The sequence below is a fragment of the Trachurus japonicus genome, chromosome 3, assembly GCF_045865225.1.
Source record: "Trachurus japonicus isolate A0001 chromosome 3, Traja_1.0".
In the NCBI taxonomy this organism is placed as follows: domain Eukaryota; kingdom Metazoa; phylum Chordata; class Actinopteri; order Carangiformes; family Carangidae; genus Trachurus; species Trachurus japonicus.
Genome location: NC_140909.1, coordinates 18169867 through 18191669, shown reverse-complemented (window position 1 = coordinate 18191669; position 21803 = coordinate 18169867). Strand labels below are relative to the sequence as shown.

Below are 21803 nucleotides of genomic sequence, written 5' to 3'. Positions count from 1 at the left end.
CACTTGGCAATGGGGCTAGAGGTGGTGTTCTGCTGCTGAATATACACTTGTAGGTCTTGTTGAGCCCTCACAAATTCTTATCTCGATCTAATAATATAGGACACCAAAACATTATCTCGCTTTTTATGTGAGCTGGATTCATTTCATAAAGGTGCTGACTTTGGATACATTTTCCACAAAGGATAGCATTGCTCTGTGGTAAGACTTTTTTAACAGGCTATTCAGTGGCAAAAATACCAATCCTCATGTTGCGTAGAAGAAGACACAGTGTCAAGTTGTTAAAACGTCTGTTCTTCTGTCATGACTGTGTGCTCAGTCATTGAGCAGTGTAAGGGAAACAGCTCCTGCCTGTCAAGCCAGCTGTGATGTATACATATGTAGTGATATCATATCCGCACTGATGCAGTCCTCTGTATGCTCATGCTCGACCGTTTCCTCTGAAACGATCCCGACGAGGCTTCACTTTGCAGCTCATTTGCCTGCTCGTGGGGAACGTACTGAAGTCAGGTTTGTTTTTCGTTCAGAGCAACAAAGTGAATATTGACTGCTGCACCCCAGTAGGACTGTTGTCCTTTCTTTGGTGTGTGGCACATTGTGGCTGCTGCCTGTGTGAGCCATTCCAAGGAAAATACCTTGCAAACTGCTGACTTTGATAACAGGGTGAAACCTAATTCTGCCTGCATGCACTCTATCAAAGCAAACAGTAACCAAGCTGTTTCAAATCCCGCCTGAATTGTGTTTACTAATGACTTGTCTCTCAGAACATTTGTGTAAATGAGGGTCTCAGAGTGCAACAGTGCTTTGATAGTATTCACAGACAACAACACACACAGTGTTGTCTTGCTGGGGAGACTCGGCATGTATGCATGTCTTTTGTGCATTCAATGTTACTACAAGCAGCAAGGGGAATGAGGGGTGGAGAGAGGAGGTGATGTGTGTTTTTGGTGGGAGGAGGGCTCTGAACGCTTACCTAATTGACCTCGGTTTGATATTTTTTAGGGTGGAGTGTACAGAACACGTTTCCCAACATAACCACCACATAAATGTAGAATTGTGTTGAAGGGGCGAGATTAATTCATGCATATGAGGTCATTTTGCCCAGGCAGTATATGTTCAGGTTATTTGCTCATTGTTTGTGCAAACGCATGCCTTACTTTACCTCAGCAGTGCTTTTATTTTATATTACAGGATACTGTTAAAGGAAACCACTGTGTATCTTTTGAGTTGCATCAGTGTGTCTCTATGACAGGATGCCCCTGTTCTCAATTAGGTAATTTCCCATCTGCACATGGTTATTGTAAACTTTTAAAAGTTTAAAGGCAAAGTAACCACCATAACAATAAGCCTTTTAAAACACCTGAGGAAAAATCAAAATCACAGTGTGATCTCTCTGTTCTTGTTCAACATGAGAAAAGAATTCAAGTCATTGAAAGTGAGATGTTATACAGTACATCTGAATGCCTTTGCAGATGGTAATGTTGACTCTGGAGCCCTGGCTGCTGCAGGCCAGGAAACATCACTAGCACTAGGGCCATGTGGGACCTCTGTTTAAAAAAAAAGAAAAAAAAAGTTTGAGATTTTTTTCACAGCCCATTGTAAGCAATCAGGCAAATAGAAGCTTGCAGTCGTGCAGTGCACAGGCATTTCTTTCCAGAAGGCAGAGAGCAATGCTCAGTCTACTGACAGGAGAGCCAGCAGACCGACAAGAAGTCAGGACATTTTCTCATAGCACCCACGGACGGTAACGCCACCAGTGGGTCTGCTGAAGCCCACTTTCACTCTCTGGCATGTGATTGCTCCTGAATGCACGTTCAACCACGTCTACTGCTGCCAGTAAAGACCTGCAGATGCACTCAACCACAGGTTTTCTTCTCAGCCCTGCATCTGTCTCAACACTCATACCAGCACTGTGCCCGCGGGAGGATACACATGTTTTATTGACAGAGCTACAGGTGGTTTGAGTTTCAGCCTCTCGTGGACTGGGAGGGTGTTTTTTAGTTAGTTAGTTTTTTTTTTTTTTGTTCCTGTGTGGTGAGTTGTGGCATCTTTGGAGCCGAAATGTTGCATATTGTTGTGGCATGTTTGGTATTTGTCCTGCTGGGCTCGGGGCAGGCTCAGGTTGCCACACAGGCTCAGGGGCAGAGCAGCCAGAGTCGCGGCCAGGGGCAGGACAGCGCTGCCACTCCATGGAGGCAGGTGATTCAGTGGGAGAACAATGGTCGGGTGTTTAGCCTGATGAACAGTGGAGCTGAATATGTCCCTGCCGGGGCAGTAACCCAGAACAGAGGTCCCAGGGTGGTCGTGGCAGATTCTCGCGCACGCTCTTCAGGCAGACCTCAGGGAGGAAATGTCCGCCGCCAAGCTCCATCAAGAGGATCCTCTGAGACTGTCCGCGGGCAGGCGAGGCACCCGTTTGGCTTTGGGCAAGTGCCTGATAATTGGAGACAAACCGCAGGCAGCACAGGTGGCACCCAGTTCCAGGGATCAACTAACCCTCGCTTCAGGCAATCTTCATCTTCATCCTCATCTTTTGCTTCATCCTCCTACAATGTACCATCCTACTCGCAATACCCGCTTCCTCAACAGCCTCCTTTCCAACCAGTGCCTTATGACCCTGGTTTCATGGAGGGACCAGTCAGGAGTTACGAACCTCCTTTTCAGCCTGTTGTCGGTGGAGGATACGGTGGTGCAACGTATGGCGCTGGCCGGCCTTATCCTGGGGGAGGGTACGGAACGGGTCTGGCTCCGGTGCTTCCAGGCTCTCCATCCGATTTCACTGATGATGGCTACCGCTACTACCAGTCTTACAGCTACGGGCCCAATCCTGTGGTGCCTGCACGTGCTCCCCAACCACCGTTTGCAGATGGTCTGGACCACAGATACACCCACAGTCTCTTCAACGAGGAGTCCGGACCTGCCGTCCCCGCTGTCCCTGTCCCCGACGCCAACCAGGCCACACCCATGATTGTGGACAGGACAGGAGCAGGTGGTCAACAGCCAATTAGGAGTCCTCAGTATGAGCAGTTTCCTCCATTTGGAAGATCCCAGCCTCCTTTCGTGCAGCCCGTTCCTCCAGGCAGAAATTCTCCAAACTCTGCTCTGGAGAACCCCAGTATGAATGTTGGGAGTGTGTACCGACCAGAACAGAGAGGTACAGTAAATTGTCTGTTGGGGTGTTTGAGAACAAAAACATGTGTCCTTTATTTCCCATTTTGTTCAGGAAATTTTGCCAAATCTTGATAATATTAGGAGAGGCTCTGACACACGAGAGGAGCGACAATAGCTGTAGATTAAGTAAAAATATTTTACATTTCCTGGGGGAAAATGGGGCAAGTTCAATTTTAGGCATTCATCCAAGGTATTCCTCTCTTTGAAGCAGAAAAAGAAAAGCTCACCATGTGAACTCTGTTATTGCTGGACATATGAGTTTGAAAAATGCAAAACCCAGGGGTGTAGAGAGCTAACCAACCCCCCCACCCCCACCCCCCAATTACGCAATCATGTTTCTCCAATATTCCTCTTTCATGTTTGTTAGAGATCTGAAGTCATCAGAATGAAACAGCTGCTTAAAATTCAGCCGCTTTTCCAGTTTACAAACAAAGTAAGGCGGACACAAGGTTCATCTTTTCCCACTTGTATGGTTATTGAAACCAGGTGTTGAGCAAGCCCTGCCAATGTACAGAGCACACACAAGAACCACTGTGTTTTGTGTGTGTGTGTGAGGGGAGTTGTGTGCTGCAAGGAAGGAGACTGGTTCTTGAGTTGTGTTTTTGGTAATGGTGATGGTGACCTCATAAAAGGGGGTGCGGGGCTGGTGACACGGGGGTTAGTGGTGGTGGGCAGTTGCCGCCTCCTGGGCTTGAGGACAGGAGAGGGGAAACAAGTGAGCAGGGTGGGGGATACAGTTCTTCCCTATTCAGTTAGGGGGAGGGAGAGCGTGGAAAGTCCCAGTAACACATGGGGTCCATTGCTTCAGCTACAGGAAATCAAAGAAATATTCAGGCAGAGTGATTGGGGGGTGGGGCGGGGGTGTCAACATTACAGCACAGAAACTCTCTGCGATGCTATTTAAAAAAAGACGTTCATTGTGCTTAGGAGGAAAGGGATACTCTTAGTGTCTCATGGGTAGAAGATATGACTTAGCGAAATACAACATAATAATAATACAACATGTGAAAGTCTTCTATGACAAAAGCCCCGACTGCCAGAGGCTGCATCTGCTCTGAGCTGGGATGAGACAAGGACCTCCTATCAAATTCTCAGACACTTGATAATGCAGATTTACCTTGTTTTACCCAGTAATCTACCTTAAGCTGCTTTTCTACTGGTCAAAAAAACCTGCTAAGACCTGCTAATATCAGGCCTCTGTCTGCAATAGAAAAGAGTTCCATGAGCATTCACACCCAGGTCATTCGATTCGTTTATTGGCTCCTACTCTGATGGACAACAAACTCAACACCCAGGTTGAACTCTCTGATTTTCAACCCTCTTCTCCTGTAATGTCTTTTGGAGCACACACTGTAGACACACCTGTCATCTGCCCAGCATGGTGCTGTTGAATCAGAACCACCACAGCTGCACTGAACATGGGGATGAAAGAGTGAGCAGGGTTTTAAACTAAGTTTTTAAAAAACATGCAATAAGCGATCAAAGCATCTCATTTGGAGGCCCCTGACATTTTTACAAGAGCACTAACCCAGGATGAGATGTGACAGATCTACTTACCCAGTTTGCACTGCAATTAACAGCTTACTCTGTGTATGTGCTCTATAAGTGATGACGTGTCTCCTTGCGCTTGCATGTGTCCTCAGTCCGAGCAGAAATACAGACTGGACTTAACCCACGTTTACAGAACCCGCACATACCCGTCAATGTGTGTGAAGAAGGGTCTGACACTGCAGTAGCCTCTCTAGTGAGCTATCATTCATTAGATGCACCAGAGCTGGGAGCTATTTCTAACAGCACAGAGAGCCAACATATGTGCAGAGGCCTTAGTGCACCCAGTAATCATTGTGATAAAGATTCTGCTATTGGGGAAAGCATGACATTTTTATTGCATTGCTTCATTGGAAGGCATTTAGCTGTTTTTGTTTTGTATTGTAATAATTATTCTGATTCATGGGTTTGAATCTGACTTAAAAGGGAAGTTGTATACCATCTTTAAATACAATACAATACAAAAAAACAACAAAACAAAACATATTTTATTCCCCAGGCTGGTCATAAACTAATGTGTCATCTAAAGACAGTCTGTCTCATCATGAGTGGCCGTGTAAGGTCAGTGCATAAAAATACAGCTAAGTTCAAATAGGGTGAGGTGATAAGGTTAGCATTAGTAAACGAGCTGGTGAGCATTACCATGGGCAACCAACTGCAGTAAAGTTTAAAGCCATGAATCATGTTCCAGTGAACAGTCACTGCCCATTCAAGTTGTCAAATGTTTCCACAGACAACCAGCTAATAGGATCTCACTGTGTGAACAGGCCTGAACACTCACAGCATAGTGTGGCAGACAGAGAGCTAGAAGTCACATACTGTATTATGTGTTCAAAGTGTTAAGTTTTTTCCACATGTGCAAAAAAATCTATTCTTTTCCACACTGGCTCTGACATCAAGGAGATGATGACCTCAAGTCATATCCACATGAGGTCAAGCATCAACAGTGGCAGGGTCGGAGGGTCGGAGGTTGAACAAAGTGCAGCACAGTGAGACCAGAGTCCAGTGTTTGCATCCTGACTCCAGCAACAAAAACCTGGATTAAGGTTTGAGAAACAATGCAATAGTCACTACAACTAGATATAATATAAGTAAGGGATAATGCCCGACGAGACGGTTGCTTCCGCGAAGTCCATTAATTTCTGATAATCGGACACATCGAAGGGCATTATCCCGCTTATACCATGGTCACTTACGAGAGAAATGCATATTAAATCAATTACTTATAATTTAGTGTTGTTTTTACCGTTCAAATCATACGTCTTTCACAATAAGCGGCTGAGCGGACTATTAATAACTCTTGTCGGCGATGAAAGAAAAAAAAAAAGAGGGACCCGCTGTGACCGCAGCGTAATATTACAGCCAGTGACTCTGCCACAGCCTGATAGTTGATGAGTGAAGGGAGGTGAGGTGACGGCTTAAATGTTACGTGACACAAAGTTTTTCAGAGGGCCAGTGCACTTCTTACCGCTTGTGTGTTTGCAGACTCCAGTGCCATGATGCGCTGAAAAAAAGTTGTTTTGGTCCGAGTGACCGTTGCCGTGGTTACCAACAAGCTTTTGAGCCAGCGCAGTAATATTTAGAACGTAATCAGGCAATTTTACCGGAACATCTTTATGGGTGTCCATTATCACTTTTTAATGGACACCCCGCAGCCAATCAGAATCGAGGATTCACCCAGACCATGGTATAAGATTTGATATGTTAGTGGAAAACAAACGAGTTACCATCAGTATCGGATGTCAAATAAGTTGATAACATTTCAAAATGAACAGAATCCAAATTAGTTGACCAAAACTATCTCTAAAGCTTAGACTGAAAGGAAAGGTGTGACCCTGAATCTCAGCCAAACTCTTTTCTCTATTCTTTTTTTTTTCATGAGAAATCTGTATTTTGTTCTACAGCGCACATTGAGTCTGATTTGCAAACAAATTCAAGGGCATTTTACTCTGTGTTAGCTGAGCTCTAACCAAGTTGCTGCCGAAAGAAATCTGCCTTGGATAGTGCAGCCTTGGTGATGGTATTCTCTCTTTGAGCATGTTCTAGTTTTGAAAGCTGCAGTGTTGCAGTGGTTTTGTGAATAATGAATTGTCTTTAATGAAGTGTCATGGCAAAGATTGGTTTAAAACGTCTGCATATTGTTCCAACTGTGCCCTTTGCAGCACATTGTCATTTCATCTCACTCTTCCTTACTCTGATATCCCCTGACAAAGCCACCAGCAGTGATCGGTTAGAATAATTAAACTGTAATTGGTAGATTAATTCATCAAGGCAGCTGCAAGGCAGCACCACAGTTATTTTAGTCATTAGTTTTACCACGATATCTTCAAATTAGGAGAGAAAAAGTTCTAATATCCCATCATTGCTGAAATTAATATGTAATATTTCAACTGACCACCAAGAGTAAAGTGGTATAATATAATAAGATGCATTAGTGTTTCATAAAGATGGTCTAGAATATATACTGCCTGACTAAGGAAGCTGTGACAGTAGAGTCTTCAATATTGATGCTGTTGTGAGTTTTGATTTTTGATTGTCAAATGACCTCAATGAATTCCAGTCTATCAGTTGTCTGCAGCTAAACGGCCTATAGCTTAAAGCAGGAGTATCCAGAGAGGGAGCCTGTGTGTCTTTTATTATGCCATATTAGATGGTATAAAAAGCCTGGCAAGATCCAGTTTCTTCTCTCTGTGCCCCACTTAGAGTGTAATGTGTGGCTTTGTCACATGCTGTCGAGAGCTGATCAGCTTTGGCTTCTCAATACATTTTATCCCTCTGAAAGAGACCCAATTTCATATTTCAAAAGATTAGAGGGCAGAGAACAAAGCCTTGCTAGGGTGAAGAGGGAAAAAAACAGAGTTTAGAGTGCTGCTGGAAAACCTCTGTGTTCACACTGGTCTTACAGTGTTTACATGGTCTGCTCCACGGTTCCCTCTGTCCTATATGTCTGTCTCAGAGAGAGCTGTCAGATGGGATGTTTACACAGTGCCCGCAAAGGCAGTGCCCTTATTTAAACTTGAAGCCATAGAGGGAAGACTCAGCTGGTTGTTAAACACGGGCAAACACGAAGAGGAAACTTCCTATCTGGTTTCCATAAACAGACCATGACTAAATCCCCTCATGCAAGACCAAAATCATAAGATAACATTATTTAATTATCTTCTGTTCCCTGGCAGAAACATACTACAACAGAGATTAAAGATTGTACATAATTTTTGATTTTAGTAATACTACCAGGCTTAGAGGTCAGATGGTTTGACTTTGCGTTGTTTGAACAATATCACATTAAAGCTGGTCTGGCCTTCGTGAGCTGAACAGAGTGGGGTGATAAGCTTTGCCAGAGACCCTTGCTGGCACAGACACTTCACTGGGAACAGCACAGACGGACATTTACACCAACAATTCAAGCCTACTTTTCTTTTGTTTGTTTTTTTTACCCATTCCTTAGGCTTTCTGACAGATTTGGACAGTGGCCCACTTTAAAAACAGGAGTGGTGTGAGATCACTGTTGTTTTACCCTGGTATGCATGTTCTCTCTCACTGTGTCTCAGTCTGGCTCTCTAGCCTTTCCCCGTGCATCTTCTTACATCTCCTCATCTCTGTCACTTGTGTGCAGAAACCAAAGTAGGAAAAACACAGGCTGCATTGCAGCAAGAACTCCTGTGATAACTCAAAAAAATAATTGAAAGAATTCAGCCTTATCCCCAAGAAAAATGACTAGACATGCTGTTTGCCATGTTAAGTTTAAACTGAAGTGGCACTACGATACATGTCATGAAAGATCACATCACATTAGGCAAGAAAGCAACACATACTGGTGTATTTTTTCTCCTACTTATGGGGCATATTTGATTGAAAACCAAATGTATTCAGCACTAAAAATGGATGCACTGTACTTGAGATTATATTTGGAAAATCCAAAGTAACCCCTGTTCTCTCTCTGCCCAAACTCACCCCTGTCTGAGAGGCATGTGAGCAAAAGCGTCTAATTAGAAACCTCGATAATAATCTGGAATGCACAGTAATTAGTGGCCAATGGATTTCTCTGGAGTGACCCAATCTTGAACTGCTGGGCCCTTGTCACTGCATCACTGCCCATCAGCACCATCATATTTACCAGGTAATAAAACATTGATGACAAATAAGTGAAAGAGCTCACTGGCAGTTTTGGGCTGGAATTCAGAGATCAAATGATGACCTGTCATGAAACGATCAGTCACGTCTTGATTACCTTGGTTATGAATGCCATTATAACATCAGTGCTACATATACATATTCTGAGCTTTAACTACACGTAAATACATACTTCTAAAAAGGTAAGTAATCAGACTTGTGTTTTCACTGTTCTGTCAGTAACAAAGTTTTGACAGTGTGCAATGACAATGCAAGCTGAGCAGTCTGTCTGTCATTTCAGGTTTGCCTGACCTGGTTCCTGATCCCAATTATGTCCAGGCTTCCACCTACATCCAGAGAGCCCACATGTATTCTCTCCGCTGTGCTGCAGAGGAAAAATGTCTGTCAAGGTAAACCCAATTCTGAATGTCTTGTATTGGCTTTCCTTTATTTATTTATACATGTCTTTATTTTTTCAGCAGGGTTCATGCTACTGTTGCCACAGTATCAAAAATGTTCTCTGCCCTATGGGTTCTGTTTCCACGTTAATGACAATGTTCTCATTTCATTGGTTTCTACTACACGTTAAGGGCAGCATCGTGGCTCATTGTGTTCAGTTATTAAGCTTAGGTTGAACTGTTAAACAACAAGCTGTGTTTCCTGTAAAAGTATAGCCTCCTGATCCTGATAGACTGGTTGTATGTCCAGGTTATGCCCTGTATCGAATCAAGAATATTTAAATGATTTTATGATCACAATACTTCTTAAGCTGCTTCACCTTCGGCTAGCATTAACCAGTGAGTGAACCATCTCCAGTTCTATTGTAGCTCTCAGAATTATACCCATTCTTTGCAATAATATCTGAAGGAAATAATGAAAAAAGTTGACCAACGGCACAATGCAAGTGAACTAAATCCCAGTCACCTTCAGGGATACAGGCTGCCGTGCGTTTCATTTCTCTGTGTTGGCGGATAGCATCCCCTGAGCTGCAGACCTGGGCCCTTTGACTGTCAGTGCACTAAGGACACTATTGAAATGATGGAAGTGCACTGTCCCCATGGCTGCTCTATTTGCCCTCTTCCCATCACAAGCACAGCCATCCCTCAAAGCCCTTTCATATCCTGTCTGAGTTTGCAGCAATCACCGACAGATGGGCTGTTGTAATTTGCCATACACTCCAGTGTCAACAACAGCCACAAGACGAATGGCTTAGATCTTCAGTGGCACTGTGAACTCGAGGTTGTGTCTCCTATTTCAAGCAAAAAAATATATATATATCGTACAACACAGTGTCCCCTCTCCCCATGTTGAAACAGTGTGTTTGGAGAGATGGTTGTAATCTGTAGAATGAATTATTTAGTAGCTGTTCTCCTGCCTCCCAGCCTTTACAGCCCTGCCCCCCCCCCCCTTTCCTTGTCTTAGTTATGAGAAACAGACATGCCAACATTCTCTTTCCAGCCAGTTGTGCAGTTTTCCCACACAATTTTTTTTTGTTCTTGTATGTGTCCACCATTCAGCTCTGCCTACAGCTCTGAGACCACCGATTATGATGTACGTGTCCTGCTGCGATTCCCACAGAGGGTGAAGAACAAGGGCACCGCCGACTTCATGCCTAACAGGCCACGTCATACCTGGGAGTGGCATAGCTGTCATCAGTAAGTGCTTAATACAAAACAGATTTTACCCAATCAGCTACTCATGCATAAGTCACTAGAGGATCAGCTGCTTTGGTAACCAAGGGGCTAGTTAAGCAAAGATCAAATGTTACCCTAACAGAGTCGAATTTATCTGTAGCTTATACTAAACTGGTTTATACAGGTATACGAGAGGTGTAATAGGTGGAGTATATACAGTATCACTTTTAGGAATAGGAATAGCAAAGTGGGTCCATACTTTTGACCGGTACTGTGTACAGTATATATGGTGAGCACCTCTAGTTCAAACCTAATGGACTTTGTATAACAGGAGCAGCAGCACTCACCCCTGTCATCACTTGCAGTTCGATGTAACTCAACCTAATAACCTCGGTTGGCCTCATTACATCTAGGTGCACACTTGAAGAAGAAAAAGCTGGAGAATTAAATGATATTAAATTGAGCTCTGGCTTATAAAAGTTCGGGTGTAGTTTCTGTTTTTTCTAGTAATTACACATCCCATCGACATTTTAACCTTCGTACTAATATTTAACGACAAATATTTGAGTTTTTAACCTTGTTTTTTTTTTTTTTTTTTTTAAAGTATATTTTTCGGGTTTTTGCCTTTATTTGATAGTGATGACAGTAGAGATAGACAGGAAATGGGGAGGCAGAGAGAGGGGGAATGACACGCAGGAAAGGTCCGCCCGACGCGGGACCCGAACCGGGGACGCCCGCGGCGAGGACCGCAGCCTCCACATGGGGCGGCCGCTCCACCCACTGCGCCACGCACCGCCCCGAGTTTTTAACCTTGTTAACATGTCAATATAGCACAAGACATGAATAGCATGAATTTAATAATCAGAGAACACCATGACAGAGGAACATCAGTGAACAAATAACGGTTTCTTAACAACTCGACTCAGACAGTCAAGGGTTCATACATCACATACCCAAGCAACCAATTCCAATGGGGACAAGGCGCCAGCAAAATAAATGTGAAACCTTTCCAGTACAAAAAAGCAAAACTTTGCCATAGCACACCCGTTAATCCTGCTTCAACCAATGCCAGTTGCAAGCTAACAAACAATACAAATAAAGATATTAGCTGCACTAGCCAGACTGCTGGTCTGGTCATCCGAGTCTGCGGCCCGACTGAGGCTCAAACATGAGGCTGAGTCTCTCCGATGCTTCATTTTCACAGCAGCATCTTGATTTTAATTACTCTTTCATTAGTCACCTGAACAATGTCAGCACAGAGAGCAATAGTTGGCATTAGTACAGCCACAGCCGACACTGTAGCCACTGCCTGTTACAAGCTGGCAAACAACACAAACTAATAATTCTGTTTTGTTTGTTTTTTGGTAAGACAACCATGTTAAACAAAATATTAATCATAGCAGAGTATTTCTTAACATAGTTTCACACATGTCTGGAGATGAATGTCTGGGTTCATGGTAGGTTTGTGGGTCGTTAAAGTGCTTTGTTGAAGTGGAGCACTGTGTTGCTGTTGATTCGTTTTCTAGCAGACCCTCGCTGCTCAGCAACGGCACAGAGCTCTGAGTTTATATCCAGAAAGCTGATGTGGTGCATCATATCAATGTCATTTGACTGAAGGTGAATGCAGATTGGGTGTCATACAGTCACAAGCCCAATATTGTGCCGTATATGGTTACATTGCAGGAAAGGCTCTCCCTGGTTGGCTGAGAAAGTACAACACATAGTATATTTCATTATGCTCCTCTAAAGAGGTGGAGACCAGGTGGGCGGTGGGAGTTGGGGTCAAACCTATAGAGTTCATTTGAGAGCCAATCCAGCGTGAAATAGAGGAACAGCACAATACACTTAAAATTCACATCACATGAAAAATGGTGGTATTTAGCTCTGTGGGTTTGATCAATTCAAAGAGCAGTTTTCTCATTGTATCTTCCTCAGTGGACAGATTTTAGTTGGTTTAGTGAGGCAGCAATGGCTTTGACTGAATATCTCTTGGGTACCGCTGATGAGGTGATTCTGAGGGTATTGTCATTGTTTTATGACATTATATTCCATGTAGACCGGCTCTTATCTCAATTTCAGCTAGTCCGCCCACTGACGCTAGTGCCAGGCGCTGCTGTACTATCCTCATCTTAGAGGAATGTTGACTGGCCGTTAGGAGATTGGCAGTGTTGTTGCTGTCTGACATCAGTCTGCATTTACACAGTGGCTCCCAGGGGGCAGAAAGCCAAGGCAATCATTCCACTGGCTGTGTGATCAGAATGACAAATCAATCCATTTTTCCTGTCAATCTGTGACGCCAGATCACACAGCTGCTGAAGTATGATGGCATGGATGTGGGTTACTGGGGCACAGTGTTTGGTTACAAAAAAAAAAAATCTCTTTAGGGGAAGAAAATCTCTATCCTAGATTCTTACAATAAACTTTCCTGCCCCACATTTTTGTCAAATAAGCTGTGTAGTTGACGGTTTTGCTTTTCATTACATTCACCCCTATCTTCCCCGCTTGAGTATTAGAAGAAAGAAAGGGAACAGCATCCTCGTGAGTATCATGGGCTGCAAAAATGTTAGGATTTGTCTTTTTTTTTTTACCCAAATGACTACACAGAATTCCACATAGAGCTCATCTTTGTTTTCTGCCAATCAGTGCAAGAAGCATGGGAAGTCATTAAAAGTGTTTGGTTTGTTTGGTTTAACTTTTATTTTTGATACTACAAAAGTTAATAAAAGAGTTTTTCAGCTTGCGCTTTATCTGAGTCGGTGAGCTACGTGACCTTTGTGGTCAAAGATCATTGCTGCTATTTGTGCAGGTGCTTTGACGTATGTCTTCATATCCTGGCTTGCGCTTCATGGAAGGCAAATGTCAGGCCGCTGCTGGATGTTTTCAAAGAACCTACTGTAGTGGTCTGTGTTTTACAACCCAAACTGTGATCTGAGAAACCTTCAAAGCCTTGTTTGTTGCGACACAAGTGGAAAATGACTCACGACTACGGAGACGACCTGGAATGTTTTGTACATTACGATCACAAGCTATTCTTGTTAAATCCTTTATGTGTCCTTCCAACACCACATTCTCTATAGTTGACATAGTCAGTGAGGGGATCCAGGAATCCAAGGAGGCTGGGGACCTTTCCAGGCACCTCGTAGCCCCCCCCCCTCCAATCTTTTTCTCTGCTTCCCCGTACTCTTTCTTTCTATTTCGCACACAAGCATACACACATATACTGTAGATAATCATCTCAAGATTGCTCCTGAAATGAATGCCAGGTTTGGGAACACAAACAAAGACTGTGCTTCAAAATTCCAGGCCCTTCAGTTCCCACCCTGATTTCTACACTTATGTGAATCCTTACTCTCACATTCATATATACATTTCACAAACTGCATGCATACCCATATTTTAAGCCTGTAACAAACACACACACACACACATACATTTGCATGTTAACAGAGGCAGGAGAGTAATTTATGCCCATAGTAACAGTAAAGATAGTGTTGAGCCTCAGATAACAGCAGACAGGTTTTTACCTGAGAGGAACTCCTAATTGGTCGCCCTCTCCTATGGAAAAAATGAGTTGTTGAACGGTCACTCGCTCCATTGGTGGAAAGTACCCACTTTTCCCTCCAAGTCATCCTTCAATCTTTAATGACTGTTCCAGTAAAAGCTGTTGCTATGTTGAAACATGGGCCATGAAGTAAGGCGAAAGAGCAATATTTATATAGTCTGAGTTTGTCTGACTGTAAGAGATCCAGTGGTTACCTCACCTGCTGCAACCACTAAAGTCAACACCACTTTAATTTATTGTTTACTGTACTGAGTAATTAAAGACCAAGTGAATAATGGAAATGAATACTTTCAATAACTGCTCAAAGGCATTTATCATTTAATTATAGAACAGTGTCACTTTTTTGCAGGTTGGTTTTGTAACTTATGACTTGTTGCACAAAAAAAATTGGAGAGGTTTTTCTTTTTCTTTTCAATCAAATCTTTATCATAAGTAAAAGGAAAACCCTTTTATTGCAAATGACAGCTATAATATTTCTGCAAAGGGAAGTTACAAATTTAGTGAAAATGGTTTCCTAACTACTCTAACAAGTATACCTAGTACTCCCAGCTGGAAAACTTTCCTATTCTTGGTTGTATTCATTTTCAAAATATGGCATAATGTTATGTTCATGTCTCATCTAAAACAAGGAAATTCACTAGCTGGTAATTTGCCTTGTTGGAAGACGCTGTGTGCTGCTATCTTTAGCACCAGATAATTAGATACAGTTAATTGTTACATGGTTGTGCTCTCTTATACTGTTAACACTAATATTGAGTAGTTTCTATCATCATGGGTGGGTGGGAAACATTATTTTATTGTGCTTTTATGGCGATATGGATCCCCTTGGGTCTGAAATAAAGAAATAAATGAATGAATGAATACCATTATTATCATCTGATACATCCAGTGCAATGCAATGGCACCACAAAAAAAGTGGCTACAGAGTTACATAAACACTTCTCCTAGCCTTTTTTTTGTTAAGGTGCCATATCAGTTTGCAATAGATTTGGCTATGTGTACATTTTCAATACATTTAGAGTACCTGTGTTTTTATTAGGTGTGTACGTCCATTCATGAAATAAATGAAAATTTGACCCGTCCAGCAGCTGGCAACATTGAATTATGTAGACGAGGAAAAACATTTTAAAAAGTCAAATGGAACCGAAGAGTGTTTTCTTTTTTTTTTTAAACATTATTTTATGTGTTTCAAAAATTTGCTGACAGCTGTCGTGCATTAATCTATTGAAATTATGCACAAAGGTACAGTATTTCCCATGTTGTGGCTACACTTAGTACAAATACACAGTGTGGTCAGCGTGTTCAAACCACAATTATAATCAGAGTGAGCTTGTTACCAAGTAAACACCATGTAAGTGCTCTTTGACATCTGAGAGAGATCTACTGTAAACCATGATACAGTTAATATTGCAGATGATGTCAAATGGAGCAGCTCACTGACAGACTCACTCACTGAGAGTCACTTGGTTCATATTCTGGTTCAGATGAGATGATCAGTGACCATGTGCATCCAAGCTTTCCTAAGCTCTTAAAGCTGTACAAACACACACACAAGCTCATTGAAGCGAGCGCACAAATACAGCGTTACAATGATACACACACAAAGTTACACATTGCTCACGCAAATATGTGCAGGCCCGCTTCAAAGTATCCACAAACACACACACACACACACACACACACACAAACGTAAATGCCGACACACCAACGCACACACTGACACCTCTGATCTTGCCGACTGATACAAGCTAATTAACAATATTCATACATCATTAGGGTGTTAATGCCGTGCCTCAGCAATACTTTATTGCTTCAACTCATTAGTATCTATTGTCATCTCATATTTAATCATGTGTTCAGTCAAGGTGCAACATCACTTACACAAAAGTTAACAGACGAGGTCAACAGGTTGAATTAACAGCAAATGAATGCAACTGAAAGTTACACTTTAACTTATATAAGTTAAGTTTTGAATAAAATTGCAGTTTGATCATAAACTCTGCTTACATAGTTATTGCTCATGCCCACATGACATAACAGAGTAACACAAGCTTCAGCTCTTTGTTTAGTTTTTTGACTACATGCATTACATGTCTTTTGCTTGTTCCAACAGGCACTACCACAGCATGGATGAGTTCAGCCATTATGATTTGCTGGAGGTCAGCACTGGCCGTAAAGTGGCGGAGGGTCACAAGGCTAGCTTCTGCCTGGAGGACACAACCTGTGACTTTGGTCACCTCAAGCGCTACGCCTGCACTGCTCACACTCAGGTAAGACAGCAAATAGAAGTATACAGGTGGAAATGGTGACATTGAATTTAAATTACACACAATACTGTTGGTTGTTTACAGTGCACCACATGCTTTATTAACCACCAAGTTAATATCCACCCAGTGTAGCAAGACCCACAGTTTGTTGTTGCTATGGCTGGGTTTTATAAATTCACCTGTTTGGATTTGTTGCATCATAAATTATTCGATATCCTATACTCGTTGACCACCAAATTAATATCCCCATGGTTTTTGACTCAGTTCAGTATTCCTCACACCACTCCCTCTGTTCCTTCAGGGTCTGAGCCCAGGCTGCTATGATACATACAATGCTGATATCGATTGCCAGTGGATCGATATCACCGACATCCAACCTGGAAACTACATACTAAAGGTAGGAAGGAAGAGAGGACTTGATGTGCATGGACACATCAGGTTTGTGGGCAAAACAGGTTCACACTCAGGGTGCTGGCGACCAAAACAAATTGATCCAAATTTTGAAGTCAGGTAGTTTTTAGGTTACTAGTTTCATACAGAGTTTTTTCTGGTTGCACCACTTCATGGTTTTTTGGGGGGTCAATATGGTTGGAAGATAAATCTATATATGATTGTTTTCAGTATTACTCTTCCCTCATACAGTATTTTTGAAGTCTGTTAGCTGTCCCTTGAGTTTATGGTGATTTGTAATTACTTCCTTTGTCTCCAGCTCCAGGTTAATCCTAAATTCTTGGTGCTGGAATCAGACTTCACCAACAACGTGGTCAGATGTAACATTCACTATACTGGACGGTTTGTTCGAACAACCAACTGCAAATTAGCACAGTAAGTAAGACAGAATAAACCCTTTTTTTCACTTTTTTGTTGTTGTTTTAAAGAATTAATCCTTGGGTCATTGTCATATATCTATTGTAGACTGGGCACTGAAAACTGCAAATGGGGGTTTGTCTTTTTCCCAACTCTGAGTTACAGCAAACCATGACAAGGTGGCAGATAAATGCAGTTTTTTGAAGAGCTTTAGTGTTTTGAACTACTTTGTAGACTTAATAGGTTCCTGGCTGAAATGTTTGATGATTTAATGAATTATGTTCTCTACTTAAAATTAATAGCCTCTGAAACCTTAATATTTTCTCTCAAAGGAAGATGTAGGGGTGTTTCAATAGTGCTATTAGGAAGTGTATCATTGCACTCAGAATTACTATTATATCTTCTTAAAGTGACTTGGGTCAAGTGCTGAAGTTGGTCTCTCTTAGCTTCATTGCTACAGTTAAACATACACTTCAAAATATGTTTGCCAAAGCCTTTCCAGAGCTCCATGAAGCTGGATACAATGGCAACACACTGACGACAATAAAATAATTGCATGCTTAGCAGATGCTAAGAACCCTGCTGCCCTTATTAAAGTCTGATATTTTAACCACCTATTTATATAAGACACTTACAATATGTGAAGTCCACATTGATATGACATACAATTAGCTTAAATTAGATTTGTTTTTTATGTCATGTGTTTGTGCACTATTGTTGGTAGCAAAACAGATGTTATATGTACAATGCTGTTTTTATCTAAAATCACAGCAAAAGATTGACTTGATTAAATGTCTCAATACGCTGCATGAGAAAATATGGTTTAGTGGAGCAGCAGCAGTTGAGGGAGGAGGAACTAAGCCAACTGTCAATTACAATCATTTTAAAAAGAAGTATTTATGATGTCAGATCAAATTGCTACCCCACAACAACAACAAAAGAAACATTGTGATCTACCAATAAAAACACCTGCGTTTTGTCACTGGCTATTTTGAATCATAAACACTGACAGCAGGAAGCAACAGAGCAGAGTCAGGTACACATTTATTTTTGTGTAATGGTCTAGTCATCGTTTCAGCCAAGCCTCTTGGTGCTAATTCACAGTTTTGCAAATGTATTTGAGTTTTCACAGAGTGAACACTGAGCTGAAAATGTGAACAGAAAAAAAGTATAGAACATAAATGGAATCAAGATGATGAATATCAGCAACCATTTTTGTTCAGGCCAACTAAAATCGTTCATTAGTGTGTGTGGTGTTTTTATTGCCTTAAAAATCCATCATTGACATTACACTTACTCTAACAAATGTTATGTATTTTCTGTTTATTTTGCAGGTCTTGATCAGGCGCTGGAAGGCTGCCGTACTAGAGTGAAATGTGAATGGAATGTGTTTGTTGGTTCATTGTTGATGTTGTCTGTCTCTACTATTCTGTTTTGGTATCCTGGGTCCATGGCTATCACTGGCTCCACTGGCACTGAAGTAGACACACTTACACACTCAATGTTGCACATTGTTATCCCAATAATGAACCAACAGTTCAGATCCCTGCCATAATTATATTGTCCAACCAACTATATTTCTCATAATGCAGTGTTATAAGACTGGTTTAGTTTATACTAGCTAGGGCATATCACCGACTCTAAAAATAAAAAAAGAAGGTGTTTACTGTATCTCCACACAAATATCTATGCACCCCAACCCACCCCCTCATGCAGGGGCTTTGTTTGAATTCTAAATAAAGCATGAAGCGGTGCCAGCATTGAAATGAGTGGCTCCAGACAAGTCAGGGTTCAGCAGAAATACAACAAATAAAATGAGGGGACAAAGTCTCCCCAAGTGCATTTATCCATGCAGTGTGGGGACAGACAGAGTTGCCCAGTGACTCAGAAGAACCATAATGTGTTAGTTTTTTTTCCTCTCCACTGCCTCAGTGGGTCAGGCTAGGATACTGTGATTCTCTGGTCACATCCTGTTTAATGCTGTGTTAACAGCAAGAGGAAGAAAGCAGGCCCTATACTTTCATTTGTTAGCTCCATCCAATCGTAAAGAAAGACTGACAGCACCAAATGCTGTACTTCTCCAAATCCATGGATATACTCATTGTGTCCTCACTCGTCATTTCTTACTTCAGTAAAACAGGAACAGAAAGATTAACTGGCAGAAATTGGTACTTTCCAGAAAGCAAGACTCCCAGTATGTAAACTGTTTACTTACACTGTCTTGGGGTCTTTACTTCAGCTACCAACACTGGTCAGATGGCATGTGAGTCATCTATACCTTTTAAAGAATGTATATACAAATATTCCACTGATGCATGACTTAAATGATGGAGAGTTTTGTTGTTACTGTACTTTGTTTATCCACTTTGACCTGTTACTGTAATTTGTGAAATCTAATGAATTTATATATTTCTTGATAAACTTAATTTTTCAAATAGTATATGTGTTGTTGGGAAAAAATGCTACTGCTACAGACTTGGTATTATAATGCAGAGTGCCTGAGAGTCGTCTCTACCTACCTCTCTGAGTGAGCTGTTTTTTTTTGTTTTGTTTTTTTAGAATTTCTGTCCTTGTTGAATTAGCAACATAGTTACCCCAAATTTTAGGGGCAGCATCACTCCTTTAACTTTAGTAGAAATACAATATAAAGGCAAGTGGTGTATTTGTTTACAGTGCAGCCAAACAAACACATGTTTAAATCGGTCAGTAATTGGCCCTCTTACATCATGTCATGGGAAACCACCTTAATTTCATGCTGCATGTGTTGTGGTTGTAGTTTTCCACACTGACACAGTAAAGGTTAAACAGTCTGTCACCTTCAGCACTGCACTGTGTCTGGACCGCTTTAATCTATTATGAAAAATGCCAACCATAAAAAGCAAATTTGCAGAAAATCTTAACAATTACTTAAATATCCCCAAGGGTTATTATTTAAGCAATCTTTAAACAGTAGCAACCTTTTTTCCATTAACAATGTGTGAACAGTATTGATCCAACATTAACGGAGTGCCAAAATTATCTCTCTCTTTATTTCTTTACCATTAAATTTGGTTAAGTTTGTTTCAGTTTTGCAATTTCGAATGATTTGTGAAACGGGTTCTGTTTTAAATGGAGAATAGGCTTAGTCCCTTGTATCCAATTTACAATAATACTCATAGGTCTTTCATATTGTACTGTAAAAAATAGTGAGTTGTTTTAACTTGATCTTAAGTCTTTTAATCTGGTAGCTCATGATAATACTGAAAAATGCATCAACATGTGATTCTAACACTCAGTTGAACGACAGCAAGAGTAGGTGACAGTTATACAGCATCTTTGACATGTGGTGATGAAATTTGTATTTCTCTAACAGCGAACACCTGTCAAAATGTCATATACAATAAATACATTTACACATCTGCTGTGTACTCAGAATGGAATATGAATGCTCTGCAGCGCACTTACAGCAGCGCTTCACCGTGCTGCGTATGAGACCATATCTTCAGCTTTACACAGAACACATATCAGTAGATCCAAAGGAAATGCCGTATGACAGGTGTGACAAATTGCTGATATCATCCCCCTCATAAAAGATTAGGTGTGATTTGTTTAATGCATTAAGATGTTTTCCCAGGTACTGTATGTGCTTTTTGTCGTGGCTGATTCAGACAGGGATGCAAATCTGACCTTAACAAATGCAGGAAAACACACACTGCATATAAGCTGCCTACAAACACCAAACAGTGAAGACAACAACTGTGGTTGTGGCACCAGAGCTGTGCATTCATGAATCAGTCACTTGAGTTTTCATGCTGTTGTTGACTTCCCACAAGCTGGCATGTTGAGGGTTTGTGTAGACACCCTGAAATATTATGTGACGGGGTCATATTTCCATCACTGTCAGACATCACCACCACCCAGATGTATTCATTCTACACAGTTTACTCTGACATCTGGCTTCTTCAGGCAGCAATCACATTATCATACTGTACATGGAACACAGCGCCATGTTGATATAACAAAAGAGGAGTTTAATGTTTGCAAAGATAAATACAGAACTCTACAAAGCGTAATAATTTTTGTTTTATACACAAGGAGACAACCACATAACTATTTTTGCTTTGTTTTCAATCATCCATTGGAGTAGCAAGAGATTTGGCAATGCAGTGCCAAACTGTTGTGTGTAGATGGAAAGTAGACAAATGAAAAGTACTAGTGCAGTGATGACAAGCTAGCTTCACCACTCTTTAATGACTGGTGTGATTTCATTTTATTGTCAATATTTTTGATATCATTTTCTATAGATTTCCCGTGTGGCTGCAGCAGAAATGCACAACGTCGGTTTTTTCTTCCATCATACTGTTTTGAGTGAAGTGTGTTAGCATTTGAAAAATGTGCTGTAAAAGTTTATTGTTTTGCAGGTGGTGGACTGGTAACTGAGAAAAGAGTCGTTTTTGGTGACTGTGGTCACTGAATGCATTTTATGTGAAAGCAATGAAAAGTGATTGACAGTTTGCTCCACACGGACTTCTGTTTTGGAGACTGTTAAGAGTTTTGAAAATGTGACTTCAGTTTTGACCAACGCTTGTTAGCAATTGTACTGCAAAACTCTAACAGCAAATGATCCGAGTGTGAACAAAAAGTGCAAGCTGTAAGCAGTCTGCTTATATGAACTTATTTGAACAAGATGGAAAGAATGAAATGAGAGTAGAGGAGAAGAGGAAG

At 41.4% G+C, this 21803-nt stretch overlaps 1 protein-coding gene across 2 annotated transcripts; it reads left to right on the top strand.

Annotated features, from left to right (window-relative positions):
• The first annotated feature begins 1609 nt into the window (after positions 1-1609).
• loxl1 (lysyl oxidase-like 1) lies at positions 1610-20498 on the top strand. Of its 2 annotated transcripts, XM_085764985.1 has the most exons (7): positions 1610-3151; positions 9131-9239; positions 10347-10484; positions 16139-16295; positions 16594-16689; positions 17002-17117; positions 18434-20498. In XM_085764985.1, exons 1-7 carry the CDS (start codon positions 2059-2061, stop codon positions 18438-18440), a joined length of 1716 nt encoding a protein of 571 aa, XP_085621111.1. In that variant the 5' UTR covers positions 1610-2058; the 3' UTR covers positions 18441-20498. The 2 variants fall into 2 exon arrangements, with proteins under 2 accessions (XP_085621111.1, XP_085621120.1); XM_085764994.1 differs by lacking the exon at positions 18434-20498 and having other exon boundaries at positions 17002-17121.
• Positions 20499-21803: the final 1305 nt, after the last annotated feature.